This window comes from Elgaria multicarinata, chromosome 3, assembly GCF_023053635.1.
Source record: "Elgaria multicarinata webbii isolate HBS135686 ecotype San Diego chromosome 3, rElgMul1.1.pri, whole genome shotgun sequence".
NCBI lineage: Eukaryota > Metazoa > Chordata > Lepidosauria > Squamata > Anguidae > Elgaria > Elgaria multicarinata.
This window is the reverse complement of record NC_086173.1, coordinates 86,266,269-86,284,863: the sequence shown is the minus strand read 5'-3', so window position 1 is coordinate 86,284,863 and position 18,595 is coordinate 86,266,269. Positions and strand designations below refer to the sequence as shown.

Genomic DNA, 18,595 nt, shown 5'->3' with positions numbered 1-18,595 from the left:
ATGAAGACGACAGAATTCTAAAAAGTCAACACTATTGAATCTGGCCAGTCCAAAGAACCATTTTGTAGCCACTGTGTCTCTTTTATGCAGAACTACTTGCATGATTAGCAACAGATGTGCCCAGCAATATCTGTCTGTGCTTCTTCTTTTTTCTGCATTGAAAGGAAATGTTTGAAAAATAAATGTAATAGTACAAGCATTAAAGCATTGTATCCAGTTGTACCTCTCCACTCTGTGCTCCAGTGGAGGCTTCTATGAAAGGAAGTGGGAGGGAGGGAGGGAGGTGATTTTTGCAGATTCCCCACTTCCTCCTCCAGCCCTTCTGACCATCTTCTGTTATCCCAGAGGGCCTCCTTAAAACTCTGCATCAGATATGCAGGGCACGGGGGGGCTTCGGAGGAAAGGGGGAAACCAGCAAAAAATAGTTTCCCCTCACCTTCCATTCACAGAAAACTCTGCTGGACCAAAGATATGGGGATGAAGGTTTGAATATTAACCTCCCTCTAACCATGTTTTTCAAACACACTATTCATACCTTGCAGGGTCCTCAAGGAATTCAAGGACAAAAGGTGAGTCAATAAAATTACAGTCATGATTTATGAATTGCAGCAGGACAAGGACAAACTACTGACCACTCCGAACAGATGTTAATTTAGATTAGGATTTTGACTTTCCATTCACTAGGGCAAAATAGGTAACACTAATATACAAATAATTGCTTCTGTTAGAGATACATTGCTCATCCCTGATTATAGAATCATAGGGTGAAGCCACACAACAGTTTGTTTCTTTTGAGAGATGACGTTTTGCAGCAGTTTTATGGATGAGGCCTGTATTGGAAGAATCCTGTATAAGCTGAGATGTCCAGGTCATTCCCTAATCTAACAATAGTTAAATTCCTTTCTCATTCAGAACTTCCAAGTTTCAGAATCTAAACAAGAATGCAGAATTGAAATTGTAATGTTCATAACTCATGCACTCAGTTTCAAACTTCCTTCACATAATCTGCTGCTGTTTCAGAGATTGCTGTGTGCATTTCTCTTTCTATCTCCTTTCTTCCATGTTTCTCTGTTATCAGGTACCAAGACTGGTACTGTGCAGTCTTGCTAATTGGTAATACACTTCAGTTGTCCAAGGAGTTACTTCTCCGATTCCCCAAGCCTCGTCCTGACCTTTGCTCCTATCCTTTGTACCAGAAATTGAAACAAGTTGTCTTGGCATAGCCAAGGTATTATTTGTAGACTCCACTGACAACCCACTTTCCCCATATCTTGTGGCACATATGGCAAATTTGAGGAAGGGAGCGGTCCTTGCCTTCACGCAGGGTTTTTGCAGAAGCCATATGTGGAGGCCCTTGGTTCTGCTGCCTCCTACATAAAGCCTGGTGGGCAGGGTGAAAAAGCATCTCTCTTTTCTTCTTCTGGGTTCCCTGTGGAGAAATGTAGGGGTGGTTAGTATCCTGCATACTGAGGTGCAGTAGCAGCTTGCTACTTCTGCCTCCTCCAAAGCCCAGCTGGAAGAGAAAGAACACCTCTTTTCCCCTCACATTGTATTTGGGGCAGAAAACATGGAATGGTCTTTTTGTCTTTTCTTCCTATAAAAACTCAGCCCACAGGAGAGAAACCACTTGTCTTGTCCTAACACCCTCCATGAGGAAAGAAGGGGTGGTTTCTTTTCCACAATCACAGTCTCTGCTGGAACTGCAAGGGCACACACCAGGCAAGGGAGGCTTGTTCACTTCTTTCTTCCATAAGAAGAGTTGCATTCCTAGGTATACTGCAGGAAATAAGTCCTAGTATAGGAGTGGGCAGACCTCAGGCTTCCGGGATATAATTTGTTTTGTACTAGAACCCCAAGGTCCCCTCAAGTGCAGAATACTGTCTCAGGGCATATATACACCGAGTAGAATTAAGGAACAGGATGCCTCTGAGCATATGGACAAGAATTTGTTTTCAGTATGAAATTGCAGTCTTTTCAGACAAAAGAACTATTCCTGATTTTCCTCTCAAACTTCATTTCAGCACCCTAATTTACATGGAAAAAGTTATTTTATTGTTACTATTGTTAAAGAGAGCCAGAAACACTTGCCAATCTGCTGCAAATCTCTCAGAGATCTATGACAGATTCTACTCTGCTCTAGTACTCAGTTTGCCCTTCTTCCGAATGAAGTGTATTGAAGTGTTTTTAAGAGATCAGTAAAGACTTCAAAGTTTTTATTCTTTGGTGATTCAGTTCCAACATACCCGAAAGTTAAGTGAATCATACAGTATTTGGGGTGTATGTGCAGACTGTTCCCATGATCTCTTTTGTAGGGAAATCTTTAGTTGATTAATCAATGAGGGACAATTTTAATTAGTGGGATTGTGAGTTAAAGGGTTTATTTTTAATGCAATTTTTGTTCTGGTGCACTGTTATAATAGTGAATTTTATTTAAAATTAATTTATGAATCACATATATAAAGCAGGAGATTACAAATCATTTAATTGGTTGAAAGACAAATAAATATGTTCGTTTTTATTTAGGGCTCAGATGGTTCAAAGGGTGCAAAAGGTGAAAGTGGTCATAGAGGTGAAAAAGGTGTCCCTGGGCCACATGTGAGTAGTAGACCCTTAGAAAAACTGCAAGCTCCTATGTTTCATCAGAGGAAATGCTTTAAGAGTGGTATTCCAAACCTTTCTAATAATTTGGTGTGTGTTTTCTCTAGGGTCCTGCTGGTACACCTGGACTTATTGGCTTACCTGGCACTAAAGGGGAGAAGGTAAGAACTAAATGAAAGAGAGACTTATATATATATGTCCTGCCTTTCCTCCAAGGAACCTATTTAAGCCACAAAAAGTTGCGGAGTATGCGGGCAACCATTTTGAATATTCAGGGCCCACCACTGCTCATCATGCCATGCGAACCTGGGTGATGGAGTCTGTATGAGGGTTAAACAACTCTCACATCACCCAACAACAGGCCATGGGTTTTGCAAGGATTGTTTAACCCTTGCCCAACCCCAGCACCCGTGGTCACACAACGTGCTGAGCTGCAGCCAGGTGTTGAATGTTCAAATCCTGCCTGGCACACTCCACAGTGGGCTGTTTTGATAGTACGAAGCAGGCATTATAAGAAATGGTTAATATGTTCATGCTCTACAACCCTTTAAAAAGGATATAAAATGGCTCGTATGGTACCTAGGAGTTGTATCCAATGGTGGCTTTACCTTAGCAGAAAGTGCTTCCTCTCTTGCATGTTGGAGCACCCAACTTCCAGTGATTGCCCTTGTCTGCTGCAGCCCTCTGTGCCATAATATCCCATTCTGTTCTAAAGAGTTCCAGAATCCTTAGCAGCTACTTTCCAGAAGGGAAGAGAAGCTAGAGTGGAATGGGAAGGATCAGTGAAAATTAAGGACCATGACTTACATAGAAATTAAAATGCCCTTGAAACACCTTTTCCAAAACAGTTTGTTTCTTAGTCATTTCCTGTCAGTGTTATAGAGAGTTGTTGCAACAGCGACCATCTGATTGTCTGCTCACAATAAAAGTTTATGCAATCCACTTTAGCTTGTCAGATATATACCTGGGTCACAGGTGAAATTATACAGAGTTTATTTATAATACATAATCTTCAGAAAATGCAAATCAAGCAAACATTTTTCTGTTTCTATTGTGCCTGTAAAATGACTAGAGGGTCACGGAGGGGTTACATTTTGTCCAAATGCAGTGCACAGTGGTCACAGTTAAGCACTTTATTATTCATTTATTTCAATGGGGGAGAGTTAGATGTGTGCTTAAATGACTTACATTTGTTTGGATTCATATCCAGTATATTTAACCAAAATGTTACAAGTTTACATGAATATTACCACTCTCACCTCTTCGCTTTTCTCTATTTCTACTTCTTCAATAAACCCAGGGAAAGCCAGGGGAACCAGGATTAGATGTAAGTAATAGTTATACTACCTACATTGTGTCATCAGTATGTCAGCAAACAATGCAGAAATTAATTCAACAGTGGTGCTTTGTACTTTGTAAATGACTGCCATCAGGGTCATAGCTGAGTAGTAGGGCATATCCTCTGGTCCCATGATCACTTCTTGACATTTCCAGTTGTAGGGTCTCAAGTAGAAGGGCCAGAAAATGACCTCTGCTTACAATCCCAGGGAATCACTTGCAGTCAGAGTAGATGGTGGTACTACTCAGATGGACTAATCTTCTGATTTGGTATATATTGTAGTTCAGCAATTAGCAATCTACCTATACATTAAGATCGTTAGTGGAAGGGCTCCTGCAGGTGACCATGTCTGAGGTGAAGGGCAGGTGGCTACCAGAGAGAGGGCCTTCTTGGTTGTGGCACCCAAGTTGTAGCATGTTTAACCAGAAAGATTCACCTGGCACCTATCTTACTATCCTTTCGATGCCAGGCAAATCCCCAAGCTGTTTAGATGCAATTTTAATCCCCCTGACAGTTTTGTGCTGCTTTTAAAATTTTGTGTCATTTGGTTTACTTTATTTTTTGTATTTACATTTAATTGTTTTATTTATTTTTGTAAACCACTGTGAGAATGAAATTAGAGGCTGGTATAAAAATACTTAGGTTATACAAATAAATTAAATATTAGTGCATACTTTTACTTGGCCCTTTAACAGAATGAAGGTGGGCTGTTGTTGTTTTACATTTTTATTATACTAGCCCTCACAGCAATCCTACTAAATAGGTCACTTCTATTTTGCATATGGGAAACTGAGACTGAAAGGTAGTGTAGTGCTCAAGGCTAGAGCTTCCAGAACCGAGTCCCTCTTATTTATCCACTGGGCTACAGTGACAATCAGTCATTGGTACTGAGTTGATTAAAAAATGAAACGTAAATTAGCACTTATTTTTGAAGTGGCTTTTTAAGCTTTTTAAGATAGTCCATATCATAAGGTTGTAACAATGGAGCTCCTTGCTCTGTGCACTTTCATATTCCATGAACCTGAGATGTATGCCACCTAGTGGTTCATTAACAAATTTCAGATCTTCTTCAAGATTGATACTAAGGTTTAACAATGCTCCTATCTAAATGCACATGATTTTTCCTGAGAATGTTTCATTATCTCAGTTAATGAAAGTTAGTTTTAAAAAAACCAACTTGTTTTCCTTTTCTTTCTTACCAGAACCATTTGGCACTAAACATATGCAATGTTTCTTTTATAGGGTTTCCCAGGCCTAAGAGGAGAAAAAGGAGAAAAAAGTGAAAGAGGAGAGAAGGTTAGTACCACTTCTAATTCACTGATTTAAAGGCTGAATTAAATTCACTGATTTAAATTCAGCTATTCATTTTTTAAAAAAATGCCTATACACAAACTTAAAATAATGGTTGCCCTAATCTAAATGGTGTTAGATAGCATCACATAGTGGATCATTATATTTTCTAATACAGCTGGAAATCTGTTGATGTTTCTTTACAAGCACTGTGTCCCTCACCCTTAGTCTGTAAGAACGAAGGAGTCCAGCCTAGTCTTGTCTAATTGGAGGAAATTCAATTGTGCAAAAATAGCATGTGCTACTACTTCAAATTTTGTAGGTGGACAAATTTCATATTTGAATGCATATCCTCTCCTCCAACCCACTGCCATCTAAAACCTTTGTGCTCAGGGAAAGCTAGCTTGTCAGAAAGATTTTAAGTTAGTCTTCTTCCTGATATGCTAGTTTTCTAAATGCAAGAAGATTTTTACATAGGAGAGCATTCAAATGCAGCAATCCCCGACCAGCATTCTGAAGCAGTGGAATCTAGCCAGGACTGGATACAACCTGTCATTGCATTTTTTTTATCTTAGGCTGCTTTGCAGTTGGAAAATGTTTCAGTCCAAGTCTTCCATCTGGCTCAAATCAGAACCAATTAAAAGCATAAGCTGCAATTGTATGCCCAGTTACACACATAAGAGTACCAGTTCACACAATTACCCAAACATGTCCTTCATTTGTGTAGTGGGTATGCATGAATTATTTTGCATCTCCCACTATGCATGTAGCATAATCTATGTACATGTAATTATGCAAACAAACTTGGTTTGGTATAAGTTGAAGAATTGTGAAAGTTGTATGTGCATATGCCCACCTTGCACATAACATTATAGACACGGGAGTGTTAATGCTCTCACACAGCCAATAGTCTTTGGAGCTATTCTACACATCATGCAAGTGGGAAGTAAAAGTGTGGAATGTTCTCCTAATTTTTTAAAAAACAAACCAAGTCTCTGAATAAAGCAAATTAGCACTTAAGGGAGAAAGGTTCTGCATAACCTTCTTCCTGATGCACTATTTTTCTATATATGGGGATCTTTTTATACATGTGGAAGTCTTTTAAAAACAGGGCTCTTCCCCACCTGTAATCTGAAGTGCAATTGAATTTTTTACTGACTGAGGCTTGAACATACACAAAAAGAGCTTGCCACCCTATAAATGTGCAGGGAAATCTGTTGTGTATAGTAATGTCTGAATTGAATGCTGATATGATGTCAGATTTACCCTCATCTGCCTGCCTGCTGCTACTTTTGCTTCCTCCTCCTCTGACTGAGAAATAAAGTGCCCCATTGCTCAATGCTTCGGAGAGAAGTAGTGCATCCTCCCTTCCATCTTAGGCACCCGGCAGTGGGGCACTTCAGCTTCTCTGCACATGCAGCAGAAAGAGGTGGTGGATTCCTGAAACAATAAAAGGACTATATCATTTCAGATTGCAAGTGTGGGATCACATTTTTTTAAATATTCCTTGATGCATAAAGCAAAAATGCCTTGCAAGAAGTTAGGGTGTTAGCTAGGATTGACTTCCTTGTCCTTAACATTCCACCCCTTTTTAAGGCAATTTTTACATGGAGGAGCATTCATAATGGCATCCTCTTCCTAAAAGCTTTTGAAACAAGGAAGTCGCATGCCCCTTATAAGCAGACCCAGTCAGTACTCTGGCTGCAGTATTCCAGACCAGGTGGAGTTTCCAAATGTTTTCAAAGGCAGCCCCATGTAGAGACCATTACAGTAGTCCAGACAGGAGGTAACTACAGCATGCATCACCATGGCCAGGTCTGACATCTCCAAGAACAATTGGTGCACTAGCCTTAGCTGAACAAAAGCCCTTCTGGCCACTGCTGTATCCAAGTTGAAGGCTGAATGCTGGAGCACCACAAATTGCAAATCTAAGTCTTCAAAATAATGTAACCTCATCCAAGATAAGTTGAATCCCTATTCTATTATCTGCCTCTTGACTGAGCAGGACCACCTCTGTCTTTTCTGGATTAAGCTTCAGTTTGTTTGCTCTCATCCAGTCCATTACTGACATCAAACACTGATTTAGAACTTGAACATCTCCTTTGGATTCAGATGGAAAAGTGTTGAACGCCATCAGTGTACTGGTTGCCATGCTGATGAGGCAGGGTCCACGGTCATGCAGAGAGTTCTTCTAGTGTTCAGTAGAACTCCCATTCAGACTTTGCCAGTTCGTCATGCCCAGGAATGTAGAGAGTGAGGCCAGCACAACCCCATCTCAGAACCCACTTTGAGCCCTCACGTGTTCTCTTGAATGTCTGAACAGGGCTTGCGTATGCATTGCTTACATCAACCTAGTATTTTTGCACATGAGTTTTTCAGCAGTATCAGTGTTTTGATGCAAATACATAGAAAAGAAATTCTCCATTGCAAACATAATCTAACACAGTGAAACTGGGTAGTAGCTAACATTTAAGTCTTGACAAGCGATAGTGTTCTCGGATCTTTCAAACATTTCAGGACTTAAGACCTTCATTTTTTTGTTGTGTGAACAGGGAGAAAGAGGACTGCCCGGCAGAAAAGGAGCAAAGGGGCAGAAAGGAGAACCGGGCCCCCCTGGATTGGATCAACCTTGTCCAGTGGTATGGTTTCATATTGCAGGGAATATATGTCCCCTTTAACATACTTTATCTGCTTTGACAACTGCAGCAAAAGTGCAAAATGATTTCTGGAGGAAGGCTATTTTGAACTTTGATCACACTTGAATGCTAATAGTTCCATCCTATTCACCTTTCTTTTGTGACATCAGAGTGTAACTTAGGGCAGATCTACACCTCATGTCATACCAATACAATCCCATCATGGTGCCGCTGTATCCCACTTGAGCATTTATACCTCGTAGTACACATGATGACATCTGTTGCAATATATTTTATAATACGGACTGAAAAGTGGGAAATAATGCTAGAAAAGTGGTATAAGGAATGCACTCTGTGCCCCAATAGTTGTCAGTGCACATCAGTACTGATAAAATGCACTAGTGTAGATCTAGCCCTGGTTGATATTGATGTTGAACAAAAGACCGCAAACTTGTCAAGAGGAGAAAGCCACCTCACATGTAAACTAGCAATCATAGAAGGGAAGCCACAAAATTAACATGACCACTCACTGACACAGTTCAGATGATCATACAATCCTTGGTTTGTTCTTGGGTTAAAACTCTGGAACAACCCAGAGTTCTGGGTTCACACATCATAGAGAAAAACCAAGAAATATGGTGGGGGGCATTCCTGTGTCATTTAGCAAAGCAGAAGCTTGTGAGCTGCCACGAGCCAGCACACTCACTCCTGCGTGGACAGAAACAACCCACAGTTAATGAACCACAATTGTTTAATCATCTGAACCAGGTTACTTAATGTAACAATAGAAAAATATATTTGAAAATGACGACAAATCAAGACATATGGGATAGGCACGGACAAGATGAAATACAATTCAACAAAAATTACTTCACTTTAGTTGAGCTGAACAGTAAATTAATTCAGGACCATGTCTCTTCTTTCTTGTGAGAGATGTGCAAGGCAGATGGATCTGTTATCCTATATCGCTTGTGAATCATTTTGTGTAGCATAGCTAGCAAGGAACAGATGCTATGATTAGAATTACTGACACCAATATGTGGGACAGTGACAAATGTTAGACCTTGAAATGTGGGATGTAATAAGGAAGCCAACATTTTGCATGGTCTGTGCTGTGCTTCTCTGCTTTAGATGTATAGGTTTGATGAGACAAATCTGTAACATGTATTAAAATGAGGTAAATTGTTATTGAGCAGGAATAATTAGTGATACTTCTTGTGAGGTGGTGACCGCTGCCAAATGACTAGCTCCATTTGGTAATATGTTTCACATGAAATTACTAGTGCAGTAAACATACTATCCTAAGACACGTTTTCCACTTTTATCACCTAACTTTCTGCTACTTGGCATATTTAACAAACATTTTTAATCTGGTCAATTGCTGGATTTAAAGTATTTTTTTCAGATGCATTATAAATGCCAAAACCATGCTTTATAATTTCTTAAAGGTTCATTTTCAAACCCCGCTTGGTTCATTTAATTTTGACTTTTATATTTTTTTTATCACTGTTAAAATCATGAGTCTTTTATAGTGGGTTGAGAATATTATTCCAATAAGCACAATCACAGTCTGCAAACAGAGAGTTGGATCCACAATTAGTCATAACTAGAGTAACCCACTGAAATCAATGGGATTTATGTTAGTCATAACTAAGTCTTGATCCAGCCCAGAAAACACTTTTTCCCCTGATATAGATTTTGTGCATACTTTGTTGTCTTTCCACATTTTGGTTTGGAGGCTGTTACTTTTTTAAAAATGTCCCAGGTAGAAGAATAAATCTCAAAACATTTAGCAGGAAAATGTCCCAGTAATTAGCAGAAAATATCTACATGTTGCATATTGTTTCACTGTTATCATATTTATTCACTGCAACCAAAAGGGCTAGAAACTGGCTAACATAACTTACCAAATTCAGTGTTGCAGGCCCCATGCCAGGATCATGGCCACAGAGAATTTGAGACTTCTCAGCTTTCTTTACAGTAGGGTTCACATATTACACATCAGCATAAATTTCAGTGTATTGCTCTGTTGTCAAAATAGATAGTAAAGTTTGAAACCTTTTTATTCTTACTAGCTGATATGCCCGATATTGCTCGAGCACCCTAAGATATATGTCTGCAAGGTAATCTTGAATTCCACATAAAACAAAACAGCCCACATAAATGGCTGTGGTGTCTCCATTTGTGGTGTCTCCTCCTGTCTGCCATGCGTGGTTTTAAAATCATAACTAGATACAACAGCGTGACTTTGAGGGGCTGAACTCTGGACATGCTCAAAGGTGCTGTTTTCTCAAAATCTGGAGGGAGTGCATACACAGCCTTCATCCTTAAGAGGGAGGAAGGGGAGGCACTCTGCTCATGCCCAGAAATAGGCCCAACGAAAAGGGGCAGGTGTGCAGGCCAGCCCTGATCCTTCAGTACAGGCTCCTGATGGAGCATTTGGTGGGCAGGAAGTGCAGGCCAAGGCAGTCCCGGCAGGACTTGGCCAGAGTTGGGCACATCCATGGACAGCCACTTACTTCTCTTCCTTCACAATGCTACACATTTCTAAAAGTCAAAATTTCCTTCTCTGAAAAAGTTAACATCATTATGCTGTGCACCATTATTGTCCAGTTTTTCCTTTAGATCCAGGATCTGATCTGTTGATGGAAGATGCATTTACCCAATTTGGGGGGTTCACCCCTCTTCCACAGCCCACCACAGAGTCCCTGGCCTTATATGTAGTATTTTCTGGGGGCTGGAGGGGCTGCTGTGGGGAGATGTTCACTCTCACCAGCCAATTGCATGTGCCTTTTGCTATATACACCCAGTCAACCCTTGAGATCTTCTGAGGAGGCCTTACTGGTCATTTCACAACCAATGGAATGTTGCCAGGTAGTGGTACGCTAGCAGGCCTTTTCACTGGTGGAACCTACCCTTTGGAACAGCCTCCATTGTGTGGTTCAAGAGGCAGGAACAGTGGCAAGTTGTAAAGGCTTCTTGAAAACATATTTAGAGTGTCTCTACATTAAGGAAAAAAGTACCCCTACCATTTCTTATTCTTTTGGGGTCTTTCCATGTTGACTTCAACTCCTTTAGAAGGTGACCACATGAATTGTAATTGAAAACGTCCCCTCTTGGCTACACACCATAAAATACTAAATTGTCATTAACGAGAACAAGCCACTCAACTGTTGTGACTTCAGATGTTTGGGCTCCCAGCAGCATCTGTTGCACTGTGACTGCATGTTTGTCCATGAAAAGAATGAATATTCAAGGAAGTGGGCTTGACACACTCATGCAGTTCTTTTCCAAGGCTACACAAAAGCATGTGAAGGTCAGGAAGCAGAATGACAGGTGAAGGTACAGATTGTACCCCTTCTCGTGGCAAGTGTGGTATAGGGCCACTGATGCTGCTCCTGACACTATGCAGATGCTGGCACAGAAAGCATCCAGCGTGCATCTTGCATGGGTCAATTGCATATTTTTGCTCTGCTGTTAAACCCACAGTCTGGTTTGTGCTAATAGTCTAGACTCCATATCTTTAATATGGCAGCCCAGAACATTAGATAGCCAAGTGTCCTGCAAATTGGAATGTAGTGTGCTGGGGAAATGCTTCTGAACTAGCTGAATGGCACTGGAGAATCTACACAGCAAAAAATAAAAGAGAATCTTTCTTTTTTTTAGACCTGTGCAACTTGTCACATAGCCCACGAGCCATGAATGATCGCCTACAAAAGACTTACTAAACTTTATCCTTTTGGACAGTGCTTGCCTGATGTCAAAAATAGGGGGTGGGTTGTCAAAACATCTAGCAATGACAACATTTGGCTGGCAGACTGCTTTTGTGTTGGTGGGTCATAAGTTATGCAGAGCTGCTTTATACTCACTAATACTGAACAGATGGCTAAAAACATCACACAGGCTGTCCTGAAATCCCCACTTCTCATGTGCCATTTTAAGATTTCATCATCTGAGATGCAGGATATATATTTTTTTTGTTTTTGCTTTTCTTCATTACAGCTGTTACTAAAAAGATGAGCCTCTGTTAATTTACCCCATTAGCTTTACTGGGAACTTGCTATAAAGGGGCAGCATGTTTAACAGCATAATAGGACATTTGAGCTTTTGATTTGGCAGTATATATAACCTGTTCTAATCCAGAGCTAGGGAGAAGGTTGTTCTGCAGATGATTTGGACTTCATCTCCCAGAAGCCCTAACTAGGATGGCCAATGGTCAGTAATACTGGAAGCTGAAGTCCAAAACAGCTGGAGACTTCCTGCCTACCCACCTCTCTACTAAATGAGTTGGATCCAGCTTCACCATTGCATTGACAGGACGGAACTTCCACATCCTTTCCTCCCCATTGCAGTCCCCTGCTTACCCTCCAAAACAGCTCTGGATATTTGTCGGATGTGCTGGGAGCTTCAGGGAAGAAGAGAGAATGTGCAGGGGGTTGGACTGGATGGCCTTATAGGCACCTTCCAACTCTACTATTCTATGATTCTATGTAGAAGGGCCATTCCACCAGCAGTAACTGTTCCACAGCTACAAGAACAGCCAGTTGTGAAAGGAGTAGAAATAAATGTGCTTCTAGGTTGTGGTGCACAAAACATTCCGTCCATGAGAGAATGCTTTCTTTCTGTTCCTTCTTTTCTATTTCTTTCCTATTAACTTTCCTGTCTATTTCTCCATTTTCAATTAACAGTTCATTTTTAAAGGGGAGCCAGGTTTACCAGAACTGAATGGTGTGGATATGCTCTGCCCTTTGGTATAGTATCTCCCTCTTTCTCTCTTCTCTTGCATGGCTTCTTCTGCTTCGCCTTTCTCTACATTCTTCCTTCCCCTTGCTCTGGAAACTGCAAATCCCTTTCACAATAATATGAAAGACAGCACAATATGCTGTTAATATACAATACAATATACTTTCAGTATATAACACATACACACACACACAATATACAATACACTTTCACAATAAAATGAAAGACAGCACACATACTTTTATATAAAGCTGTCGGTGATAGGAGTATAGAGAATTCTGAAAGAGTTTCTGTGTGACAACATGCTTGTTAAAATGTATCACATGGCTATGAAACCAAATATCGTAGAGAAGTGCGGATCCTAGGCAATATTTCACAAGCCAATCCATTCTAGACAGATTCATGTTAAGTAATGAAAGAAATGTGTATACTGACATCTGAGATACCCTGGAGAACCACCTCACCGTTCAGAATATTGCTAAGACTGGAGCCATTGCCAGACAGAATTTATAGTTCTGATCTAGATGGACCGCTCATATGATCTGGGTGCCAGATCTCTCTCAATTGTCTTGCATTTGGGCCATTTATAGCTCCATTCCTCCATCACAATCTTGCCAGGCAGGAGCGGCCTCTTGCCAGTTGGAGCCCAGGAAGGCAAGGAAGGCTGAGGGTATATATGGCCACATGAGTACAAATACACTGTTTATCAATATTCAGTTACACACAAATATTCATAACTTAGGGTGATTTTTTTTCTCTTGGCCTGGTTCATTTGTGCTCACATCCTACTCCTTCCCTACCTTTGCTTTGGCCATGAACGGGTATGCTTAATTAGAGTGGCTTGGTGTGATTTTTGCGTGACCAGCTGAAGTGTAGCCATGACGGCAACTTGAGAGGATATGCAGTGAGAGATAGGGAAGATAGCAGTGATTTTGACCCATTACCAGTCTTTGGTCTGTTTCAAACTATCCCCTTAGATCTGACAATTTCAAACTTTCTTCCTCATCTGCTGAGGAACCCGTGCATATCTATGAAACGATACTCACAGTATAAGCTCTGACATGCAGTAGAGGTTGTTGACTGGGTACAACCCCCGTGTACTGCAAAGATCTCTGAGGAGTGTGCTATGGTGGACAGTCTGGGAATTAACTACACATTACATGCTAACTCATGTAACAGTACCCTAATGACTTTTTAAAAAAAGAAAAAAGAAAGAAAATACTGCGGGGGGGGGGATTTAGAGTGGAGAAGGAAGGAGGCACTTAGCCTTTTTGCCTCCTACCATTTCTCTCCTTACTGCCCCAGTGTGGGATTTAAAACATGTGTAAGAATTAGTTTCAAACATGCATTTGGAACCTCATGGTAGGAAAAGCTGCTGTGGGGGCAGAGAGCAATTTAAAGTGTGGAAAGGATTAAGCATCCTCTCATTCCCCATACCATTCCCCCCCCTCTAAATTCCCTCTTGCAATGTGGCTTTACTTTTCTTTTCAAAAAAGGATATTTTACTTCTTGTTGTTTTAAGATTATATATATTAGTATGTTATTTGCCCTTATGGTGTTGACTAGGCCTGTTGGGTCTCATCTTGTCCCTGTAAGAACAGAATGCATATCCCTGATAGTAGGATAATTAAAATTCTAGTAGTTAAAATATACAGAATACCTAATGACCAGCATTGATTGTGTATGCTCAGCTGTTAAAAAGCAGCAAAAATGTCATCAGAACAACAGGCTATGAGAGTATTCAAACTAACCTCCTTCGGACAGTCCTTCCCTCTCAGTCCGTATGCTCAGGTCTTCATCTTCCAGGATCATTGTTGACCACTCACTATTCTGCCTCCTTGCCTTGCCCTTTCCTTAACACCCATGACTGATCTGTTCTAATGCTTCAGGCTTTGTTGTCAGAGGTATGTCAGTCTTTCTGGCTGCCATTAGCTTAGCTAGTCAAATGCTGGGGCCAGGCAGCTGAATGCTTGGGGGGAAATGGGAAACTTCAAGAACTGATGCCAAATTCCATAAACATTGTTTTGTTTCATTTTTAACTCAACCATATTTTCCTTGACGCCATGGAGTTTTGAGCACACTTTGTGCAAATTGGTTGAGTGGTTTCGAAGTGCAGATTGAAATAGAAAAACAACTCTACCTGTTTATGTGTCTATTGGCATAAACCACCTGCAAAATATCAAAGGTGGTTTTATCTAGCTTATAACTTTTGTATTACCAAGAAACTTGCATGCATAGTCACATTAGTCGATTCATTACGCAGGAGTAGCCTGACATCATGAACATTCTTTCTTCCCCAAGAGCAAGAAAGAAAATGGCACTCCTAGCAAGGAAGGTCATTGTCCCCCATTTTGTAGCTGTAAATTGGAGCTTGACACACTATGGATAACAGAGGAAGAGTGCTATATTGAGGATGAGTTAGGAAAATGCTGATGGCTCCCCTAGTCTTTGCATCTTTTGAGAGACTTCTAGTCATTTACCCAGTAGACCCGCTGTGTCCCTTGAGGAGTTAAGCTCAAAAACATGACCTTAGAGATTGCCTAAGATAATTTTGATGTAAATTGGTATCAAAACTGAAAATATACTTGCGCAGCTGTTCTCCACCCCCTTAGTAAAACTTGTATTATTCCCCCCATGAAACTCAAATTACCGCATAAACCAAAATATTTCAAATTAAACAGATAAATGTGCAAGAATCCAGAAAGCTGTTCACTGATTTTTTTAAAAAGCTGTTGTTGATATACTCTTGATAACTATTTGATTTGTGAAAATTATTCATGGAATGTTATTTGTTCCTACATACCTACTTTGATTCAAATACAAAACTTGTTTTTTGCATGGATATTCTTCACATTAGCTGATGTCATATTTGTAGATCTTCCAGATTTATCATGAGCGAAATGTTCTGTTTTCTATTTTCTTATGACATATTTAAGCGCTTTCCAAAAGTACAAAAATTTTATTACTTTTTTCAGGGACCAGATGGATTACCAGTACCAGGATGTTGGCACAAGGTATTCTAAACTATTTTGGATTTTTTCTTTGGCCTGATAATGACTGTTGTTTAGCAAGAGTAATAACATGGAACCAATGCATTCTAAAGGTGTTTTGTAAAAAAATAAAAATGAGGCAAATCTAGATATCTATGCTTAAATGTGGACTAGATGGACCCTTGGTCTGATCCAGCATGGCCCTTCTTATGTTCTAATGTCCCCATAGTAATATCCCTCTCCAAAGGGACAAAAAACAATCACAATCCACAATATATCAAAGAAATAGCTGTTGATTGACATTTTATCTCAAATCTGAAATGTTATTTTCTGTTTTTATCTATTCAGTATCAAAGAACTTTTAATTCCGTAATGTAATAAAATATTCTAACTTGAAATCCAGTCTTCTGTTTTAAATTATAATTAGAAATAATGCTTGTCAAAAATGTACCTATGTACCAAATGTTCAGTAAGGTTCTTATGCATGGCATAGAAATCTGGATTTACTTCAGTTTGCAGTAATGCTGACTTTGCATCTTGCTTTTAAGTACTCTTCAAACTGTAATTTTAATTTTATAATTTGTTTCAAGCTGCACAAAACTACACATGGTGGTGGCAAACCCATAACTTTGAATGCAGGCCAGAGGGGAGGGGTTATTGAACCCTTCCCCCCAATATAACCCCTTCCCCAATTAACCAGGATTTGAGACTAAAGCTACATGGATTTTTGTTTATATACATTTTGAAGGTGAAATACCACCCCCGCCCCCCAAATGTATCTTGTTTTTTTCCATGGCTGTTTACAGCCATTCTATCCTTTTTCTGTACTGCTCCTTAAAAGAAAAGGGGGGGGACACCAGGGATTGCTGTTCCTCACTGAATTATCCCACTTGATCAGCTATCACATTATGTGGTCATGTCATGCAGATTGGACTACATGGTGATGTCCCGCAAGGCAAATTAAGCCTTCTTATTGCCCTCACTCTAAATTAGGAGGAGACAACGTTCCTCAATGCTGAGGTAATCAGATCAATGCTTCCCTGTTTTGGGGGCACTGCAAGAACTTTAGTATAGCACAGCAAAACGAGGAGTGTTGCCCTGGAGCTGGACACATTCTGCCAACTTTTTTGTGCCCCAAAATGATGGCCGCTTTTTCAAGGAGCAAAAGAACATTTACAAGATTTGGAATGTTAATTCCACATTTCAGCTCCTTTTTATTTCTTCTTAATTGTTGAAGCATATATCTATCACCTGCCTTCAGAAGTCTGTGCAACTTCTCTCTAGTGTGTTGGTGTCAGGGCTACACATACAAATAAGGGCAACAAACGACAAGATGTGCTTATGTACCAAAAAGGGGTAGAGGGGACAGCTGCCCACTCAAAACCAACTAGAGGACTTCACAAGCCATTTTTAAAACAAACAACCCTGAAGTGACAATCTCTGCTCTAAAGCAAGAGACATACCACACAAAATGTCAGGCATTATTAACTTATTGCAGTTACGGTGTTTAAACAATGCAGCATATGGCAAGAAAAGCTCCATTAAAAGTCCACCATGAGTATTTTCAGATGGACAGCTCCTAGCATTACCAATTAGAAGACACTGAGCAACCATTCCATCTTTCTCTCCTTAATGGATAACGGATTTTCCGTAGTAAGCAACAAGTTGGAAGAAGCCGCAGGAAACCACAGGAAGGTTCCAAATGAAAGATGCGAATGCTTGGGCCTCCTATAAATTCTGTGTTTGAGGCCGAGCAATTGCACAATAAAAGCCCTGTCACCAAATAGATAAGAAATACTTTAAAATATAATATGGACTGGATCTAGAAGCAGAAGCTTTCTTTTATTGTTCATAGTTCAGTAATACCTTTTTTAGGTCCAACCAAAATTATTGTAGAAATTTCCAGGGTGGTCCTAGTAACTAGCTTAATAACAAAGTATAACTGTTTCCCCATGAACAAGAGTGAGACACATGCTATGCTTGTGTTTTAAAACATGTTTGTGTTCTTTTTCAGTGATCCTACTGGCATGGACTTTGTAAATAATAGTGTGATATATTTTGATCTTTTCTAATTTTTATACAAAAAGGAAAAAAAGTCACAAAAACATTGTCTTCAACAGTAATATATTGATCTTTTTATACTGGATGCTGTCATGTATGGATTTTTTTTAGATATAAACATTCCCAAGGCTCATAGGACAAACATACATACCATCAGGAGTTTATAACTGGACACTCTGAATTAGTTGGGAATGAATGATATTCGCTGCTAATGCTACTGTGTGGAGTGGACTAACAGCACTGAGAAAATTTGCCTAGTGTGCCTTATTGCATGGAGAAGAATCTACTCTATTTTAAACTTTGGCTTTCAACTCTGCAATTCTGTTGCACATAGTCACAGATGCAAAAGGGGGAGAAACCTAAAAAGAAGAAAAAGATACAGCCCTAGAAATGAGACAAACTATGGCTTATGGATGAATGTAGGAGGAACTTCTAATCTGGAAAGATAACACAAGTGTAACCACACATGCTGCTACTTGCCTCCACTTTGAAGAAAATAGCTACAGTCCGGGTGATTATGATCAACTCTATCATTTGTGGCTGCTTCTCCTCATGAAGAAAACTTTATTTCTGGAAAAAAACTCTGCTTAGCATTCTGCAAGCTGTGTCTAAAGTTTGAAAGATTCTCCTGCAGAACTTTATTACTGCAGAGTTGGAAACTTGGAGCACCTCAGCTGCCAAACAGTTTTAAAACAAACAAAGGAAACAGTCTAATATTCATCTCAGTTTACAGATTTGGAGCATAACACATATTTTGCTTAACACCTGTTCCATAGCATCAGCCCATGACTGCCAACTCATGGTTTGCCTTGGATTTGCAGGGCTTGCTATATCAAGACTGATAAATGGATCTTAATTGTTTACCTTGCTCCCCCACTCCCATAGACACAACCAAGTACATACCAAGTGGTATTTCCACTGGTGTGTAACACTTCCCA

General features: G+C 40.0%; 1 protein-coding gene across 1 annotated transcript in view; it reads left to right on the top strand.

The window, feature by feature from the left end:
- Window positions 1-17,983, top strand: part of COL23A1 (collagen type XXIII alpha 1 chain) — a 64,673-nt gene extending 46,690 nt beyond the window's left edge. Inside the window, exons 31-39 of the mRNA XM_063120804.1 lie at window positions 543-569; window positions 2,524-2,595; window positions 2,706-2,759; window positions 3,899-3,925; window positions 5,180-5,233; window positions 7,780-7,866; window positions 12,552-12,614; window positions 15,582-15,620; window positions 17,611-17,983. Coding sequence (XP_062976874.1) covers window positions 543-569; window positions 2,524-2,595; window positions 2,706-2,759; window positions 3,899-3,925; window positions 5,180-5,233; window positions 7,780-7,866; window positions 12,552-12,614; window positions 15,582-15,620; window positions 17,611-17,613 — 426 coding nt within the window. The 3' untranslated portion in view covers window positions 17,614-17,983. The remainder of the gene's footprint in view (window positions 1-542; window positions 570-2,523; window positions 2,596-2,705; window positions 2,760-3,898; window positions 3,926-5,179; window positions 5,234-7,779; window positions 7,867-12,551; window positions 12,615-15,581; window positions 15,621-17,610) is intronic.
- The last annotated feature ends 612 nt before the right edge of the window (window positions 17,984-18,595 follow it).